The sequence below is a fragment of the Drosophila pseudoobscura genome, chromosome 2, assembly GCF_009870125.1.
Source record: "Drosophila pseudoobscura strain MV-25-SWS-2005 chromosome 2, UCI_Dpse_MV25, whole genome shotgun sequence".
Taxonomy (NCBI): Eukaryota; Metazoa; Arthropoda; class Insecta; order Diptera; family Drosophilidae; genus Drosophila; species Drosophila pseudoobscura.
Genome location: NC_046679.1, coordinates 2,597,350 through 2,616,634, shown reverse-complemented (window position 1 = coordinate 2,616,634; position 19,285 = coordinate 2,597,350). Strand labels below are relative to the sequence as shown.

The following is a 19,285-nucleotide window of genomic DNA, read 5'->3' as shown; positions in this document are numbered from 1 at the left end:
GTTAAAAGTGTAATCAGAATAAGTCAACATGGTAGCTAATGATGGCGATAAGATACAAGAGCCGAACAAGTGGTCAATGGGCTGGAGGATTCCCTGCTCCACTCCACAGCACCTGTTCTCGCAGTCGGGATGCCCCGGTTCCCGTCGTGCCGTCAAAAGTTTCGTAAACAACAGTAAAACACACTTAGCCAGGCGGTTGCTGCGTCCGCCTCGCTGATGCGTGGCTGTCACCGGGCATTAAGATAAAACAGTGCCCCCCGATAGGACGGGCCCCAGGCGGATCACTGATTTATAACGATGATTCCCGAGCACGGAGCCAGCTCTGGTTAAAAATCAAATGTCTGGGCGGGCAGGAACTCAGTGGCGAGCAGAGCGGCACGAGCACCGCACGCGAATGTCTTCCGTCGGAATTAGAGTGTGAATTGTGTCAAGGATCTATGTGATATTTATGCATCACCTACGTATACACATACATATAGGGATATACATACATGTACTATATGTAGAATGAAAGCCGTACATGAGCAACGAAGGCCGAATCCGGTCCTAAAGGCCAATTTCCTCTCCAAATGGTTTTTTATGTGAGTTTTGTGAATATTGAGGATCTTTTTGTGAAAGTGTGTGGAAGGATGCCTGTACGTAATCTGTGAAAATCCTTCAGTTTGTACATACATAAGTGCGTTTCCTTGCCGTGTATGTTTTATTTCATTATTGGTGAAATTTAACTGTGTTGAAATAATTTTAAATTCCGCCGTACTCGAAGTCCTGCTGATAAGATAGAACTGAAGAGGGCACCCCCCGAGCCAGATTTATGGCCGGTCTAGCCTTGGCCATCATTTCGAATTTATAGAGCGAGTGGATTCGCTTTTCAAGTGCGATAAAAATAAACCACGACACGCAGGCGACACCTGTCACCGTCCATCATTAACCCCCCGCCCCACCTGGCCTGTGCCTGTGTTCTCTCTTCCAGCTGGACACGCGAGATTCTCGCCAAGGGAATGCGCAAGAGTGTGGAGCCGTCGGATCTGTATGCGCCCGTGCCCAAACTCGACAGTCCCAAGGTGTCGCAGTTCCTCCTCGGCCATTGGGAGAAGGAGCTGAAGCGCGCCAAGCCCAGCGTCTTGCGTATGGTCTTTCGGGCATACGGCTGGGGATTTGTACCTGTCAGTATAGTCTACTCGCTGCTGGCCATCGTTGTGCAGTACGTATTTTTCATTGGCGGAGAGGACACCTTTCGGGTTAGTGACATCCCATCCTCTTTGTTCCTCTTAACAGCACTTTGCAGCCACTGCTGCTGGGCGGCCTGGTATCCTACTTCTCGGAGAGCACCGATGACATCTCCAAGAAGTCGGCATACTTGTATGCCATGGGTGTGGTCCTGTGCTCCCTGGTCTCGGGTCTGTTCTACCACCCCTTCATGCACTACCTGTTCGGGGTGGGCTCCCGCATCCGGCTGGCGTGCGCTGGACTCGTGTACAGGAAGTGCCTGAGGGTGTCGGTGGCCGCGGACAACAGCGGCATGAGTGGCTATGCCATATCCCTAATGGCCACCGATCTGCCGCAGTTCAACGAGGCCTTCTACTTCTTCCAAGAGCTGTGGCGCGGTCCGCTGGAGGGACTGGTGTTTGGCTACATCATCTTTCAGCTGATTGGCTGGCCGGCGCTCGTGGGACTGGCCACCATCATCGTGTTCATACCGCTGCAGGCGTGGGCTGCCCGGGCGACGGCCCGGTTCAAGCGGAGATCGGCGGAGTTTGGCGATGAGCGGGTGAAGCTGATGAACGAGATCATCACGGCCATGCAGCTGATCAAGATGTACGCGTGGGAGAAGTCGTTTGCCAAGCTGATTGGCCGCGTCAGGAAGAAGGAGATGGGCTCCATACGCGGATCAATGTACATCTATGCGGCCCTGCAGTGCACCGGAATGATATCGAAGCTGTCGCTCTTCCTGTCCCTTGCCAGCTTTGTCTTCACCGGGGACATTGTCACCTCGCAGAAGGTCTTCATTGTGTCCAGCTACTACGACCACCTCAACGAGTCCCTGCTGCATCTCTGGCCGCTGGCCATTAACATCTGGGCCGAGACATTTGTGGTTGCCGGTCGCGTGGTGGACTTCCTGCTCCAGCACGAAGATCCCGCCGATGGCGGCGTGGACAACTTCAAGGATGTGGACGAGGACGTGGAGCACGGAAACTTCTTTGGCCGCATGCACAATCCGCGCGCCATGCACAAGAGCGTCACCGTTCAGAAGCTCACGGCCAGCTGGGACCAGGCCAAGCAGGAGAAGCGCCAGCGCCACATCGACGACATTAGCTTCCAGGCCACGGAGCAGCAGTTCGTGGGTATCGTTGGCACTGTGGGCGCCGGCAAGAGCACCCTTCTGCAGGCCCTGCTGGGGGAGCTGGATATCATCAGCGGCAATGTGGAGCTCAACGGTGTCCTCAGCTATGCCGCCCAGGAGCCCTGGCTGAACCGCTGCAGTCTTCGCGACAACATCCTCTTCATGGAGGTCTTCGACGAGCAGCGATATAAGGAAGTGCTGCGCGTCTGTATGCTGGACAAGGACATCGAGGAGCTGCCCGCCGGAGACGCCACCATTGTGGGCGAGGGAGGAGCCAGCCTCAGCGGGGGCCAGAAGGCGAGAGTCAGTCTGGCGCGTGCCGTGTACCGCAAGGCCGACATCTATCTGCTGGACGATCCCCTCTCCGCAGTGGACTCGCATGTGAGCAAGATGCTGCTCGATCGGTGCCTCAACGACTTTCTCAGCGATAAGATCCGCATCCTGGTCACGCATCGTGTCCAGCTGCTGAAGCATGTCGATCACTTGGTGCTACTGGAAAGCGGTCGGGCCTCTATTCAGGGCCAGTACGATAATCTGAAGAAGCTCATCCGGTTCCGCATGTCGGTGGCCAACGACAGCGAGGTGGTTAAGCTCCGTGCCGTACGCACTGACAGCATCTTCGAGGAGACGCAGCCCAGGGAACCCCTGACCCAGCAGCAGCAAGTCGATCTGGATCGATCGGAGCAGCAGTACAAGGAGCAGCAGCTACGGGGATCGGTCAAATGGTCCACGTACAAGGCTTACCTGGGAATCCTGCGCATTCCTTCTGTGGTGGTGCTGATCCTTATACTTTTCATTGCGGCCCGCGCCTCAGAGGCCACCATGGATATCTTCCTGTCCAAATGGTGAGCATGAATGGGGGGTCTCCTTGCAGCGAATATATAAACCAATTGCGAATCCTTTTACAGGGCCACCTGGGAGGAGACGGAGCCCAATCAGCACGAGCCCATTCCGCAGTATCACAAGACCCGTATGCGTCTAGTCACCCTCTACCTGGTTCTGATCCTGAGCACCCTGATCCTGTATGTGCTCCGAACCTTTGGCTTCTTCATGATGTGCCTCCGCATCTCGCTGCGCATCCACAACTACCTCTTCCAGGGCATAATCCGCGCCAGCATGCAGTTCTTTACGCTGGCCACATCCGGACGCATACTCAACCGTTTCTCGAGCGACATCCTGGCCATTGATGTCACTCTGCCGCAGTCGATGATGGACTCCATTGAGTTCTTTGTGGATGCCTTGGCTGTCCTCGCGGTGGTAAGCACGGCCAACACGTGGCTGCTCATTCCGGCCATTGTTGTGATGGCACTGCTGTACCTCTGCCGATGCCTGTACATTGGAGCCAGCCGGAGCCTGAAGCGCATCGAGACCATCTGTAAGTCGGCCTTCTCCTTTCCCCAGTTGCAGAATCTTGTTCATCTTGTTCTGTCCTCCACAGCCCGCAGCCCCCTTTACTCCCACACGAATGCCACCTTTAAGGGACTCACCACGATCCGTGCCTTCAACGCCACCAAGCGCCTGGAGCGGGACTTTCATCGCTTACAGAATGAGAACACCTCGGCCCTGTACCTGTATGTGAGCGTCAACAGGGCCTTCGCCTTCTGGACGGACCTCATCTGCGTGCTGTACATCCTGGCGGTGACCTTCAGCTTCCTGCTGGTGGAACAAAGGGAGCACGGGTACTACAGCGGCGATGTGGGACTGGCCATCACCCAGTCGATGAAGCTGGTGCTCATGTGCCAGTGGGGCATGCGGCAGACGGTGGAGCTGGAGAACCAGATGACCAGCGTGGAGCGGGTGATGGAGTATGTGAACATACCCCCGGAGCCGGCCTACGAGACGCCGGAGTCGGTTAATCTACCCGCAGGATGGCCCAGTGCCGGGCAGGTACATTTCCAGGATCTGCGACTGCGCTACAGCGATCATGGGCCGTATGTCCTCAAGGGACTCAGCTTCACCATCCATCCCAAGGAGAAGATTGGGATCGTGGGTCGCACGGCCGCCGGCAAGTCCTCGATTGTGCAAGCCCTCTTCCGGCTGGCTCCCGTCGACGGCATCATCGAGATCGATGGCTACGAGACATCCGTTTTGGGCCTCCACGACCTGCGCAGCCGCATGTCCATCATTCCCCAGGATCCTGTCCTATTCTCGGGCACATTGCGTTACAATCTCGATCCGTTTGAGCAGAAAACGGACGAGCAGCTGTGGCAGGCCCTGGAAGCCGTCAAGCTGAAGCAGTTCTTTTCGGGTCTGAAGGGGGGTCTGAGCTGCCGCCTCCACGACAGCGGGGCCAACTTCAGCATGGGCCAGAGGCAGCTGGTCTGCCTGGCGCGGGCCATACTTCGCCAGAATCAAATACTCATCATGGACGAGGCCACGGCCAATGTGGATCCCGAGTAAGTTACCCAGGCCCCATTGACATCTTCAAGTTTGTCATTGATTACCATTTCCTTGGCAGGACTGACAAGCTCATCCAGGAGGCTATACAAACCAAGTTCGAGCACTGCACGGTGCTGACCATCGCCCATCGCCTGCACACGGTGATGGACAATGACCGCGTGCTGGTCATGGATGTGGGCCGCGTGGTGGAGCTGGGCCATCCCCACGAGCTGCTCCAGCACCGCAACGGGCACCTCTATCGCTTCGTGGAGAAGACCGGAGTCGGCACCGCTCAGCATCTGCGCCACCTGGCCGAGCAGAGCTACCGCAAGCGGGTGCTGGGCAGGAGGGCTCGGGACTCCGAGCCTGTGTCGGAGCAGGGCTACGGCTACCATGGCACCACTCTCTAAAAGACTGCAGCTCATACTTATACTATACTGTACTATACTATAGGTATATAAGAAGGTACTCGTACACGGGGGTCGTTTGTTTTGTTCTGTAAGGTATGGTAATATAGTTTTTATTATAGTGAACTGATCTTTAAATATATATTTTATATATGTATATATTTATATATGTATGTACTTCATAATATATATATATACTTAGTTGATTCAACTCTTCCGTTTGCCTTTCTTGAAGTTGGAAAAAAGCAGTTAATCTTCATGTATCTTCGTATCTCTATATCTGCTATGTATCTTCGCTACTCGTACTGTCTGGCTTTGATTCGCTCTCTATAACTACGATCCTTTGCTAGTTTACTTTGATCTTGTTTATCTTGTTCCTTTTTCATTTTTCTTTTCTTTTTTTTTTGTTCTTGTTGTTGTAGTCACAAGTCACATGAGAAATCGAAATGTTTAACTATATAATATGTATGTTTTGCTTCTGTTCTAGGCTTAGAGAATTAGTTCTTTTGTTTCGTTAATATTAAACTTTAATATTTGTTTCTTAGATGTGCGATAATGGCATTTGAATCTAGATGTATACATAATACATAATATTAGCATTACGAGATATAAAATTTGTTTTCCTTTCGACTTTTAGGTAGAGTGTAAATGAATTTATCGCATTGGGTTTGGTTGGTTGGTTGTTCCCTCACGGAACTTTAATACAAGTGTATATATAGTATTAGTTGTATGTAGTTGTTGTTCGTGTATATAATGTATATATTAAAGTAAATAAAGCATATTCATGTATGTATATAACTGGTTTTAAAATATTCTCTTCCACTTCATCGCTCTTCATCGAGTTAGCTTATTTAAAATTCGCTTAAGGTCTGCCTTCAACAAACGGTATTTGATGTAAATAGAAAAATCAGTGATGTCATTTACTATAATTAGTTGCTATTCTGGTGCTTAGATGTTACATGTCTTGCAGTTCCCAAACTAAAAACAGGGTTGATCCTCGAAATTCTTCCCCAAATTCCAAGGACCAAATCGTTTTTATTGAACGCATTTTGGAATGTAAATAAGTATTTAGATTTCTTGTCCTAGAAATAAGATTGTTTGTTTGCTCGATCATTATAAGTTTTTTTTTTTGTTTTTTTTTTGTTTTTTGGTTTTTAAGAAAAATTCGATGCTTTAATAAAATTGTTCTGGTTTTTGCTTTGTTTTTTTTTTGTTGTTCGTCGTTAGAGTTACACTAATTTTAATTGTTTAGCTAGAGTTCTCAAGCATTTTAAGATTATTTTCTTGCTCTACAGTTATTTGTATCTTGTATTCGTTTTGTTATTCTCACAGTTAAGCTTCTTTGATTGAGCACAAAAGCAAATGAGAGTTCTCTGTTTTTCCATGGTGTCTGGGGGCAACAACTAAACCTTATCGATCTCAAACTTCTATATCTACTATGGCTATAACTTGGAGATCATCTTTCAGCGGGCACCGCTTCGAACTCTGCATTGGACAGACCCGAAAATCTTCCCCTATTCCCGGCTAGCCCAATGCACAATCCCAGGTCCCCCCCGGCCTCGATCCCGATCGGTGAGTGGTGGAAATTGCTGTTAAACCAAATTTAGCACAAATTGTTTACAGGGTCGTAGTAGTAGAACTTAGGTCAAAATATAATAGGCATTATTCGACTGGAAGTCAATTTAGATTCTATGTATAGGGTGTGTGCGTACTGCTAGCATTAATTGTATATATTCATTATACTTAGTATCATTTTGTGTTGTGTGTGTGTCTGTGTGTTCCCTAAGACTTTTGCTCTTTTTTTGCTGGCAAAAAGTTGGTAAAAATATAGGTACGATCTTGCCGTTTCTCAATCCCTAGAGCGAGAGAAATGAAATTTGAAAACAAGGATAATCTGAACGTGCGTGCTTCGCAATGAAACGCATATTTTGATTATAAAATATGGTCCCGAGGTTGTTTAATATTTCTTCATCTTGGTTTCCTACCATTTCCATCTTGGGCTAACATCCATATGTGGGAGCTAGAGCGGCAATTGGAGGCGTGGCTCAGTCGCGATCTGAGTCGGCTTGTCACTATAGTTACGAGTATAGATAAGGCGTTGTATCAGCGAATTGCTTTTGGTTTAATCCGAATTCATTTCGTTTTTGGCAATGATTCCGCACTGACCCTCCGCGAAAAGGGGGTCACGTCACACCAATTGAGATTGATTGGTTATAGAACACTACGAGCTACGAGCTGAGATCTGAGATCTGAGTGCCTGACACTAGGGTCTCTCTACGGTTTCGTTTCTCTATGCCTAGTGGGTCTTTCTCTGTTTTGTTTCCTAAAGCCTCCTTCAACCCAAAGCTTAGAATATAGTTCAACTGCATTACAATATTTTTTATATAAATGAATAAAGTTTTCTTCATTGGTTTTCTTTGTTTGTTTTTTGTTGCTTTTTTTTTGGTTGAAAAAAAAGATTAGTATGAATTTGTTATGCAAGGTTTTTTTCAATATTTTTTACGGTGTAGTCGCGTATATCTGTTCAATGTACGCTTTGCTCGCTATATATGCATATATCGTTAGTAATTCATTAGCATTTTCTTTGTTTTTGTTTTAGTTTTTGTCTTTGTTTTTGTTTTTGTTTTTGCTTTTCTTGGGTGTATGTGTGAGGGTGTCAGCAAAAGTTGTTATATGCTTCGTACAATATATATATAATAAGTATATAATTGGTTTGGTTCAAAAATTTTCCACTAATTGCAAAAATTGTCTGTGTCAAAAAGAGTCTAACAATGGCATCATGTGTGAGTGTCGGGCCTAGCCCCGCCCATCCGGGGGAGCCAGCCTTATTATCGCGTGCATATATCGTGACTAAGTACATCGCATATATGTATGTGTGTGTGTGTTTACTCGTATATCGACGATTCGAATTCGTGTTCAGTGTTCAGTGTTCGTGTCAGAGAGTTCGCCATTAATCTGGTCTAGCATACCATGCTCCATTCCTCGCCTTGCTGTTCTGCCTCCTCCTTCTGCTGCTGCTGCTCGTCCTACTTCTGTCCCGGCTCGATGATCTCGACGGTCACGCTCTCGGCCACCGGATTGGTGGTGATGTTGGTGATCAGTGCCTGCTCCTGCGGCGACTGCGGCTGCGACTGGGGCTGCAGCTGCTGGTGATGATGCTGCTGCTGGTGTCCATGGGGGTGGTGCTGGCGATGTGCGGATCCGTGGCGCTCATGATGGGAAATCTTGCCGGGAGCCACCGAATTGCTGCGATTGGACCGCACTGATGTGCCCGAGGCGTTGCTGCCGTTGCCGTGTTCATCGGAACCTGTGTGGGAGACGGACAACCATTAGTTTCAATGGAAGGGAAGGACCCCAGTCTACAGACTACAGATAACCGTTTAAGGGGAAGTTATCTTTGGCATCACGGGACAACAGCAAAGTGTCTGATTCAGGACTCGAACTCAGGAGAAGTTCAAGTCCCTCACTACTTATATTGTAAATATATAAAATTATATGGAAGAAAGCCAGTTGAGGAAACTATATTTATATATGTCATATATCATATAAGAGCCGTGCCGTAAAGGAAGGAAACTGAAGCGGAAGGAAACTCAAATCAAAATGGATGCGTCAATGGATCAGATAGTGTTCGAAAGAGAGAGAGAAAGCGTTCGATGGCAGATTCGGGATGGCATCTACGTGTCTTTTTGTACGAGTATCTGTGTCTGCTCATGTTTCTCTGTATGGGTATCTGTGTGAGTGGAGTATTGGCTTGGCTACAGGTTTGTATTTGTATAAGTGGCAGGAGTACTGGTAGTAGGAGGAGTAATAGTCAAACTGCTACTCTCAGCTACAGCTTAACACTAGGTTTACAATAACATTTCGAACCAAGGATAACAACGACAACAACGAGTACAACAACTACGAGTACAATTACAAGTACAAGTACAACTTTGGTTACAATTTTCGCTAACAAGACGTCAAATTTACACTACAACGACTGTATTTTGGGTGGTTTTTGGATCGATTGGATTGGACATTTGGACTGGGACTGCCTACCTCTTGGACCCTGATATGGATGCTTTTGCTCTTGGCTTTTGGCTTTTTGCTTTTTGCTTTGTGATACGTATAGTTATTTGTGATCTAAAACTTAATCGTTCGGCCACAGGCTGGCGCCGCCCCCGGCGATGACACATAGGTGGTGCTGATGGTGGCGGTGACTGGCTGCATCGCTGGCGATGCACTGGCTGTGGGCGTGGGTGAAGGCGTGGCTGAGGCAGCATACGTTGTCATGGCTGTGCCTGATACTGAGGCTGAGGCTGAGGCCGCCGTGGTCGTTGGCACGTAGGGCAGAAAGTGACTGTGGACTATGTTGTGCTGGTTGGCGGCGCTCGGGTGCTCCAGCAGTCGGGAGCAGGTGGACACATCGCTGACACGTGAATCACTAGAGCGAGTGTTGCTCTTCGAGCGGATCATGCGTCCTTTGTTTGTGTCGATGGTGGTTTCAACATAGCGGTGACGGTGACGGTGGCGGTGGCGGTATCGGTGTCGGTTTTTGTTTAAGTTTGGTTTTTGGTGGTTTTTGTTGTTCGTTTGTTTGTGGGCGGTGGAGGGAATGAGCGGGTTGGATACGTTTAATATTTCGCTTTCACAAAGGCACGCGACATCGTGTCCTGATGGGTTCGGTTTCTGGGGTCTTTGGGGTGTTTGGGGTCTGGTCTGGGCTTGGGGGACTTGGCGCAAAACTCAAACAAGAATAAAAATAACCCAAAAAAAGGTAATTTCAGACAACTGTCCGCTGGGCTTAGCACAACAACAATTATCACAGCAATGGCCAGAAGCAGTAACAACAAAAACAACAACAACAATAGCCATGGGCCTGCCCCCCCAATGGCAGCGAGAGGCGTCGAATAAAACGGTTCTTAAACTGTCAGTCAAATTGATTGAGCCCCTAAAGAGCTTGTTGGTCTTGCTTCGTTTGCGTTTAGCATTTCGGAACGTTGTTGATGTTGGATAAGGCTGCCAATATGGTCAGATACCCGGCGACAGTGCGGCCCAGCGAACTAGCTCCATCTTCATCTATGGGGAATGTTTTTTTCACAACAAATTTCAACTGAAGAGTCAACTTATAGGTAAAGGAAAACAATTTAGTGATGGTTTTATGCTTGTCTTAAATAAATCGTTAAGTAATTAAGTTCCACATGTATGTGGACGATGGATACGATGGATACGATGTGTACGATGGATACCTCAGTAATATCCCAGAAAACCAACAAACATGCCTTTTGCGAGAGTTCCGCAAAATGCTCGCAAACGATATCGCAAAAGGCTCGCAAACTATTCCTTTGCGCGCTATCATAAATGATACTTTCACTGCCACAAACTGAACGACACAAGTATCATATTTCTATCATATGCGGAACCGAATGCGAGCGTTATGTCGGGTTAAGTCTCGCATTTGACTCGTATGTGATATCATTTGTGAGCGTTTGGTTTGCTGGGATAGTAAAGATATCTACATACTTTCATAAACATACCCTCATCTTTCCATTCCTTCCACAAAAATATTCCTTTACTCTCAGATTTCAAACCGAATCCCTATTGAAGTGCCCGTCATTGTACCCGTACCTAGTATGATGAGTTATCTATTTTAATATCGAAAATCACACTTATTATTTCTGCCATGTTTTTGCACATTCCCCACTTCAGAGGTAACACATTCCCCAGAGAGAGATTTCGTTTCAGTTTCGTTTTCAGTGATTTTGTTTGTTTCTTGTTGGGTGACTGACTGATCAATAGATTGACTGACTGACTGATTGATTGATTGAGTTAATATTTTGAGTTTCTCTTTCTTTTCGTTGTATTTTTTGGCTGTAAAAAGAAAGTTCTGCAAGTTTCCGACAAAAATCAAACAGTAAACAGAAAACAATCAAACCAAAATCAAGAACAAATCAAAGCCGTACAATGGAAAGACTCGGAAGAAGGCCGGACGAGATGGACAAGTGTGTGTGCCCTTAGAGATGGAAGTGGATACAAACCTGTCTTACCTAGCGACGGATTGGGCGAGTGCGGACGCAGCGAGGCCATGCTGGGCTGACGGGATGGGGCGCGCACCGACATCCGGGAGCCTCGTCGCTCCTGCCCGTGGAGCAGCTTGCTGTCGCGCAGCAGCGAGACGTTCATCAGGCGCGGATTGGGCGTATTGAAGATGGTCCGGTTCTCATGCCAGCGGGCTCTGTAATGGTGGCAGATTGCAGGGAGGCATTAGTTTCACCTCTTGGATGGGCACGAGAAGCTCGGCGGTTGATGGGTGCCAAAGCTGGGAGGTGGTTGGTGATTGGTGGTTGTGGCTAATGAGGATGCTGTTGCCCTTTGCCTTTGCCCTTGCCTTTTGCATACACTCGTAATTAATGCAGAAATTCAGTTTATTAGACTAGAAATTAATTGGTGCTCGATTTATGTATCGCTTGCCAACCGGCCATCGGCATAGCCAGCGGCAAAAGCAAAAGGAAAAGGAAAAGCAAAAGCAACAGCATCAAGCAATTTAATGAAGCCCCATCGAAGTATCGACAGCCCCATTGACCCAGTTCAGGGCCCCTTTTGGACGGGCAAGCATATGGCCAAGATGGAAGAAGCTCGAGTACTGAAAGTGGCGTTGGTTTTCGGTGTGGGGCGGTGGAGATGTTTGCATTGCAATTTACTCACTGGCTAAACAATCGCAGGACGACACAAATAATAATAAACATCAATGCCATTCCTACCAGCACGCCAATCATGGCCGGATCGATGTAGGTCTCGGGTCCCCGCTTGTCCTGGCGCCCTGCAAGCAAACACACATCGACCATTAACATGGACACTTGTAGGCTGACCGGCAGAGCCTGCACCGACCTGCACACTCCACAGTGCCATCCTTGCCCCAAACGGGCGACATCTCGAAGCGGCAGGCGCATCGTCCGTCGCGGCACTCCGTCTGAAAGTACTTCTGTTCGCACTGCTCGTTGAAGAAGCAGGACTCGTTCACGGCGGCCTCTGGAAAACGAAAAGAGAGCAACATATGGGCATGGGATGAGTGGGCAACGGACAAGTTCCCCGTCCTGTCCGGACGGACCCGCCATGATTCATACGGTCAACAACAAATGGCACCCATATCACAGAAAGTATTTCTTCGCTGTCTCGACTGTTTGTGGATTGATTTAATGGCTGATTGAAGTGCGATACGGCGATGGCTGGGGAGGATTGACTCTGCTGTGTGTGTTTGTCCACTCCGATGACAAATATTATCACAGAAGGCGCCCCACAGAAAGGGGGCGAGTCTGAGACGCGCAGACAATGCTCGGGTTGTACGGGGATTAGTTGCTGAGGAGATGGAAATCAGTTGGGTAACACCCAACAGTACAGCAGTCCGTCATGGGATTCGTTAAGCACCCAGCCATAAATGTGCTCATCAAAGTCAGGAGTGGGAATGTGCCTCAATTAGATTTTAATTTACAGCATTGAACAGATGTCGGAGCCGGGGAATATCTATTATAATTACGTCAAACATGCATTAGTTGCACTTTTGCTACTGCCGTCACCCATATTGCTACCTGGTGCTGCTGCTGCCAAGTTTTCTATTTTAATTTACAGAATTTGTGGCTGCGCCCCACAATCAAGACAACGCTTTGGGGGATTTCACTTAGCTGGCAGTGCAATTTCTCTTCACTGCCATTTTTAATGAAAACTTGGCAGAGTGACAGCAGGAAAGGCAGGAAAAGCCGGAAAAGCAGGGGCGGACAGTCCCCCAACCCACCCCACCCCACCCCACCCGTTACCTTACCTTTGCCACATTTATCATAGTGATTGGTGACGGCCAGATCCTCGGTGCACTGGCAGGACTTCTTCTTGGGATCGCATATGGAGCCGGGGAAACCGCACTCCAAGGTGTTATCGCACTTGTCCCCAAACTTCTTCACTCCGCGGCTGGCATAATCTATGGGGAAGAGACGAGAGAAAGGACTGTGGGTTACTCGGCTCGTGTCTGTTTTGACTAATCCCATGTGAGAAATCTGTAATGAAACCGAAACAAACTTTCGATTTGCCGCCGTGCATATCAATAAAAAACGTGGAAAAGTGGAAAGAAACTTTGTGAAATGTATTCGGAATCCCCCAGCGACTTACAGCCAGATTAAAATGTAAATTCTTTAGCCGCAGAGCAGCGCAGCACAGAGCAGCTCAGAGCCAGCTTTGTAGAGGTGTGTAGAGGTGTGGTGTTTGCCCGTGTCTCTGCATTTCCCCCAGAGAGAGGCCTTAAGAGTGCCTGCGGACTGGGTCGTGTCTTGGTCTTCGCTGCACTTCAGCCATATGCCAGGAGGCACGGGCGAATCCTTCATTAACGTTGAATGGAATGAAAACATGGCCTGCCGCAGACACAGGCACAGACACACTCACCTATGCTCGAGCTGGCAGCGAGTCGAGTTTGTGGCCCTTCACATCTTAATTAAGCTCTTGGGAGCGACTCTGGCTGGGGGATTGCCACCGACAATGTGTGCAAAATCTCAGCCCCAGTCAAGGGTTAAGTTAACCCCGCAACAACGGCAATGGCAACGCCATGCCACACTCGTATATGCCAGCCGTTGCCTCACTAATTCTGTTGATACTCCTGCCATAATTACTGAGACACCCAAACGAAGACCAAGACCAGCACCGCGACCATAACGGGGAGCGGGATCGACACTGGCTGGCTGTGGAGCGGATGCGCCCTCGGTCGACATTTAAGCCAGCGGAAGCGAAAAGACAAAACAAAATGGCTGCTCATGCACAAACGGGGTGCGCCATTTTCTAGATGCTTGCTCACTCGTCCCCGTGTCCCCCCTTCCCCCTAGTGCATGTGTGTGTGTAATAAAGTGTGCCAGTGTGCGTTTGTGTGAGCCTGTTATGGGGGCCGAGAGTCTATTTGCTTGCGGTTTATTTTTAAATGCACCGCATTCTGACTATGAATAGGAGCTTTAGTTTCAGCAAAATGCTAAAAAATGAATGTTAATGTGAATAATGAGAGGGCCAGAATGATCGACTGAGGGTTACCTCATTGAAAGAACTCGGTATCCTTTGTTGAGTGGGCTCAGATTTGATTGAACTAATCTTCAATTGGGAAAAAGGTATGCCACTGTGTTTTAATGTTGATAACATCGAGTCTCATGAAACAATCTGTTGTAAGGCGTCCCATTTGATATCTTTTGTAAAGTAAATCGATACTCTTTACAATGTTAGCACAAAATGCAATCTCAAGTTAATAATTTAAAGCATGCTTAAGAATTTACAAGTTGAATATAGAGCGATTGAAAAGGTAAGAATCTACACGGCACTATCGCCCCAGTTCGCAGACTTCAATTTATTTACGAGCATACATATTTAAAGCCTTTCCATATTAGATATTCCTTATTGGATTGCACACTCAATGCCTGGCACCAATCGACCCCCACATACCCTTTCCATACAGTCCACAAAAGAGAGATGAAAACGCCTGATGCCGCAGCATCATGCCACACACAGCTTTGCTTACATTTCTTTTTTTTTGCAGCTGAGCTTTATTTGGTTTCCGTGGCACTGCAGCACTGAGGAAATTCTCTCAAAGTGTTGACAAAGTGGCGACCGCCGGCAGGCCTCCAGGTTGGGTGCGGGCTACCCGGCACGGACGAGGGTGCGGGTCCCTGTCCCTGTCCCTGACCCCCCAGGCCAACCTTTGATGGCCTCACCGAAAAGAGATTACCCAATTGCCGGCCAGGTCCTATTCAGCCAATTTTTCAAACAGGCCCAGCATCTCTTCAAAGGCCCAAGTCTGGGGCCCAAAAAATCGGAGTACAAATTGCACATGTCAGACGGGCTGATGGCCTGACATTAAACAGCCAGCGTTGCATTAGGAGCCACATTTATAATTAACAGAACAGGGTCCCACCATTAAAGAGAACTTGGCTTATAAGCCCACCCCGAAAGATATGCTACTACATGAAAAACTTCCCCCCATTTGGGCCACGGGACTTTTGATATGTGAATGAGAAAACTACTTTTGTTCCACGCGGCAGAATGTACTAAATGAACCCTGAAAAGTGGTTCAAGGAAAACCAAGAAGTGGAATGGAATGCTTATAGAAAAAGATGTGCACTTCTAGAATTAGCAGAGCCCATAGAACGCTTCGTTTCAGAGTCTCTAAAATTTGGTTTCTATTTATATCTACCAGTGCTTTTTCTTACATCAAGATACTGTGTGCTGCCCTGTGTCTGAGGAGCAAAAAATGCAGCTTATGCAATTGCAATGGAAGCCCCTCCAGCGAAATGAACAAAGGATGGCCAAGGCAGCCTCGATGACGTCAGTGCGGTCTTTAGCAAAAGCCCAGCCTACGCCTAGGATGAATATCAAGTATAGTCCCGCACTACCTGCTGCAGCATTCTTATCTGCCAGATACGGATACGGATGGAAGGATGGATGGATGGAGGGTTTCGTGCGCTACTTACCGAACTCTGGGGTTGTCGTCTCCGGTCCCGCGCTGAAGGCATTTACGGCAAAGAAATTATCACCGTCATCGCCGAGCGTTAGAGGCGGCAGCAGGGCAATGACGGAAATCAGGCACAGGACAAACGTGCTGAGGGGAGCGCCCCAGCCCCAGTCACAGCTCCAGTGCCGGCTCAAGCCCAAATCCCATTCCTTAGCCCAACCTCGCTCCAGGGCCGGGCCAATGCCTTGGCGCCTGCCCCTGCTCCCGCTCCCGCTCCTGCCCATGCTAATGCTTTTCTTCGGGTTCGGGTTCGGATTCGGGTCCGGGTTCGGAATGGGGTTCTTTGGCCCCTCAGTGGCGGCCATTAGCATTAACGATGGCTGGGCACGCTTTTTTAGGGTGGCGACAATGGAGGAGCGTTTCACGTTTCCGTCGCACAAAGAAGTGGCCCGGGCTCCAGCTCTTGGGGCTGTTGCTCTTGCCGTGGAGATGCCCTCAAAGTTGAAGTCCAAGTTGGCTTTGTTTGCCAGCGGCCAGTGGCAGTTGTTGCTGTTGTTGCTGCTGCTGATTGTTGTCCTCTTGCTGCTGGTGTTGTTGTTGCTGCTGGTCAAACACTCAGCATCTGTGGCTGCATCATCGTCTTCGTCAGCTTGTTTGTTTCGCTTTGTCTCACATTTTTCACGCGTCTCGCGCCTCAGTGGGGCAACACCATGGAAGCGGCCCTTGAGGATGGCAGCTCCGTGACCGTGACCGTGACGGTGCCGGGGCTCTAAAGCCCCATCTAATCTCATATTATTTGATCGTCGTCGTGCTCCTCATCCATGCTGCTCGGCAATATCAATTTGCACACTATTCCCTTCCCCTCTCCTTCCCCTTCAATTGCCCTTTGGCCCTCTGGCGCCCTTCCTGTCTCTCGCTTTCTATCGCCGCCTCCCTTCCGTTTCACATCAAAGTCCCTGTCCTGCCAAAGAGAGAGAGAAGTAGAAAATGAGTTTGTGGTTAGTTCGGTTTCTAGTTTGGGGATTCAATCAATGCTGCTGGGGGATCGAATGGGATGGGTGTGGGTGTGGGTGTTGCCACAAAGCAGAGCTAATCACTTTGCGGCGTGTGAAATTACAAACCGTTGTTGAAACAATTTCCGAAAGTGCCACCAAAAGTCTGTAACTGAAACCAGAATTGACACACAGGTGACGCCGCCCATTCCCCGGATAGTTGTCCCGGATCCGGATGTGTGTTTTTCGGTGTGGGTGTGTGGGTGTTGGTGTGGGTGTTGGTGTGGGCGTAAGGGTCAGGGCTGGCTTTTTGGCACTGAAAACTAAATTGACTGACGGCAAATTTGTGTGTCTATGAGAGTTAATTGGATTAGGCGAGGATACCCACCCACGGGATCAAGGATATAGAATATATATACCCATTGTTCGGGCAGAGTGAAAAGCATTTAATTAAAACTCGTTTCAATAATTTGATTTAATTGGTGGTGGCAGGGTGTGGGGCTGATTTGCGTGCGACGGCTGCCATGGACACCATTTTAGTGGGGGAGTCAGAGAGAGGGAAGCTGATGAATAAATCATGGACTTGAACATGCAACGCATGTTGTGGCTCCTCATCCTCTCGTGTGGAGTGCCTCTTGTTTGCCCAGCGATTATAAACAATGAATGTGGAAACACTGCTGCATGCCACATGAGCGTACACTGTCTGAAGTGTGTTATGTGCTCTGGACATACTATATACGAGTATGTACGCGATTGTACATATATGTATCTGGCTAAAACATGCACTCGAAACCTGTCAAACTCTTGCCCGGGTCATTTATAATCATCATGCACCTAATCCTAGGCCTTGCTTAAATGATTTTGCATGTAGTCACACTCTCATGTGTCCACAGTTCTATTTAAAAAATATCCAGCCATAAGAAGGGATATATGTATCCACAATTATTTATATGCTGGCTGCTCTTGACAGTGGAAATTCCAGTGCCTGGGGCCTTGGTTATAAGCCAAATGAGCCAGCTTTGGTGCTGATTTGAGAATAAATGCCCCCCGAGACGTTGCCAGGATTTTACAGCCCAACAGTGAAAATCCGCATCCGCATTCGGTTGTTATTTATGCCGCAGCGCCTATAAGAAACTTTTGCCAAAAGTACGAGTATATTTTGGGTTAAGCTGGGTCTGCCCTGTTTACGATATGGTTTCAGTGTCGGTTTCGGTTATGGTTACAAGCCCCGAGAAGAGGAAACGGAACGAAAATCGTTAACCCACGAGGCACGCACCAGGCGCACTGAGGCGGGAATGATGTACAGGAAACATGTTGCATATTTATACCCGTTCCACATCCTTGCCCCGGACAAGGGCCCTCTGCCCATCCGGAGGAATTGTTTGTCGTTTTTCATAAATTCATGCGTTGTCAATTGGTTGAAGAGTATTCATTACGGGGCGTATACGCAATATACGACGAGTCTGCCGCACGACGTGCCCCCAGCTCTCGGATGGAGGGATGGCATGATAGCAGCACGAGAGAATGGGGCCGGTGACGTTGATGGGACAAATGCCTGGCACATGAAAGCCAGCCACGAAACACAAGGAAATTACAGCCATAATATCTGCTACAGCAACGGATGTTGCCAGGACTCTGCGGGTACAGTGAAAGTTCGCTTGAAACGATGCAACTTCACCCTTATCCAACCTTGTTCCAACAACAACAAGTTCAATTTCTTAACTAATTACGAGCGTAATGAAATCAATTAGGAAGAGTCCTTAATAGTTAATTCCAGGGAATTTCATGGTTCGTTGTTCTGTTCTCTCCTTTGGTTTTTCCTCTCTTTGTTTCGTTTTAATTATTTTTCGTTCACTGTGACCACTCAGAACAGTCACAATTTTTATAATTCTAGCTCAGAACCTGTAGGAGGAGCCTGATAAACTATTATAAGCCCCCTAAGTGGAGAATGAGAAATATCTATAATGCCATGAATGACGCAATAAACTTTAAGCCTCTTACCCTTCCACTTTCAACGAAGTGGAAATTGAAAACAAAGCCGTAGACTAGATATAGATTGAAAAGACCACTTATTTTCCCTTTTCCCCTCTTTTTTTTTTTGTCTTTTTCAGTAGTGTGATTCCCTTGTGCCAGGGTTCACTGTGTAAATGTGTGCTGTGTTCTTTTTTGGGGAATATTTTCACATGCGACAACGTGTCGGAGGCACACAGACACGAGCCCAAATCAGCCAAAGATCGTGCTAATTAACATGACACAAGCATAAATCATAAAGCAGGCACCTGCCATATCCCCCCCCTCCCATACGTGGCATTAAAGTTGGGCAAATAAATACTTGTGAGCAGGAGTAGCCATTGTTTTAGCATAAGCCTCAAGGACGGCCAGCGCGTTGTCTGAGTGAGGCTTTGAGAGCTGGTCGAGGCGCGTACGAGGTTTTATGGGTATAAAAACAAAAATAAAACTGCAAATAGTCGCCAAGAGCCAATCCAGAAATTCGTGCTATAAATTCAGCAAACAATGGCAAAGGACACACATGTGCCTATGCACACGTGTCTATATATACACCCATACGAGTATATTTATATATGGATCTGTGTGTGTATTTGCAGCAACAACAATGCGCTGGGCATAGCCAAACAATGGCGAAAGGCTTCGAGAGCGAGGGCAAACAAAGCGAGCCCAAGTGAGCTTTTCAGAGACGCGGCCAAAACGAACGCACTTT

The 19,285-nt window shown here is 48.2% G+C and overlaps 2 protein-coding genes across 6 annotated transcripts; one reads left to right on the top strand and one right to left on the bottom strand.

Moving 5' to 3' along the window:
• Nucleotides 1–252: 252 nt before the first annotated feature.
• On the top strand, nt 253–5,556 carry LOC6896760 (probable multidrug resistance-associated protein lethal(2)03659). Its single transcript, XM_002136931.3, has 6 exons — nt 253–581; nt 971–1,201; nt 1,276–3,186; nt 3,250–3,716; nt 3,780–4,737; nt 4,800–5,556. Exons 1-6 carry the CDS (start codon nt 508–510, stop codon nt 5,128–5,130), a joined length of 3,972 nt encoding a protein of 1,323 aa, XP_002136967.2. The 5' UTR covers nt 253–507; the 3' UTR covers nt 5,131–5,556.
• Nucleotides 5,557–6,270: 714 nt separating this feature from the next.
• On the bottom strand, nt 6,271–16,535 carry jus (julius seizure). 5 transcript variants are annotated; one of them, XR_004469738.1, is made up of 7 exons: nt 15,594–16,535; nt 12,923–13,075; nt 11,995–12,135; nt 11,812–11,926; nt 11,145–11,341; nt 9,166–9,587; nt 8,302–8,434 (listed from the first exon to the last, which is right to left on the bottom strand). XR_004469738.1 is itself a non-coding variant. In XM_033381680.1 (6 exons), exons 1-6 carry the CDS (start codon nt 16,363–16,365, stop codon nt 8,154–8,156), a joined length of 1,659 nt encoding a protein of 552 aa, XP_033237571.1. In that variant the 5' UTR covers nt 16,366–16,535; the 3' UTR covers nt 6,271–8,153. The 5 variants fall into 5 exon arrangements, 3 of the variants coding, with proteins under 3 accessions (XP_033237571.1, XP_033237572.1, XP_033237573.1); XR_004469739.1 differs by having other exon boundaries at nt 11,154–11,341; XM_033381680.1 differs by lacking the exon at nt 9,166–9,587 and having other exon boundaries at nt 6,271–8,434.
• Nucleotides 16,536–19,285: the final 2,750 nt, after the last annotated feature.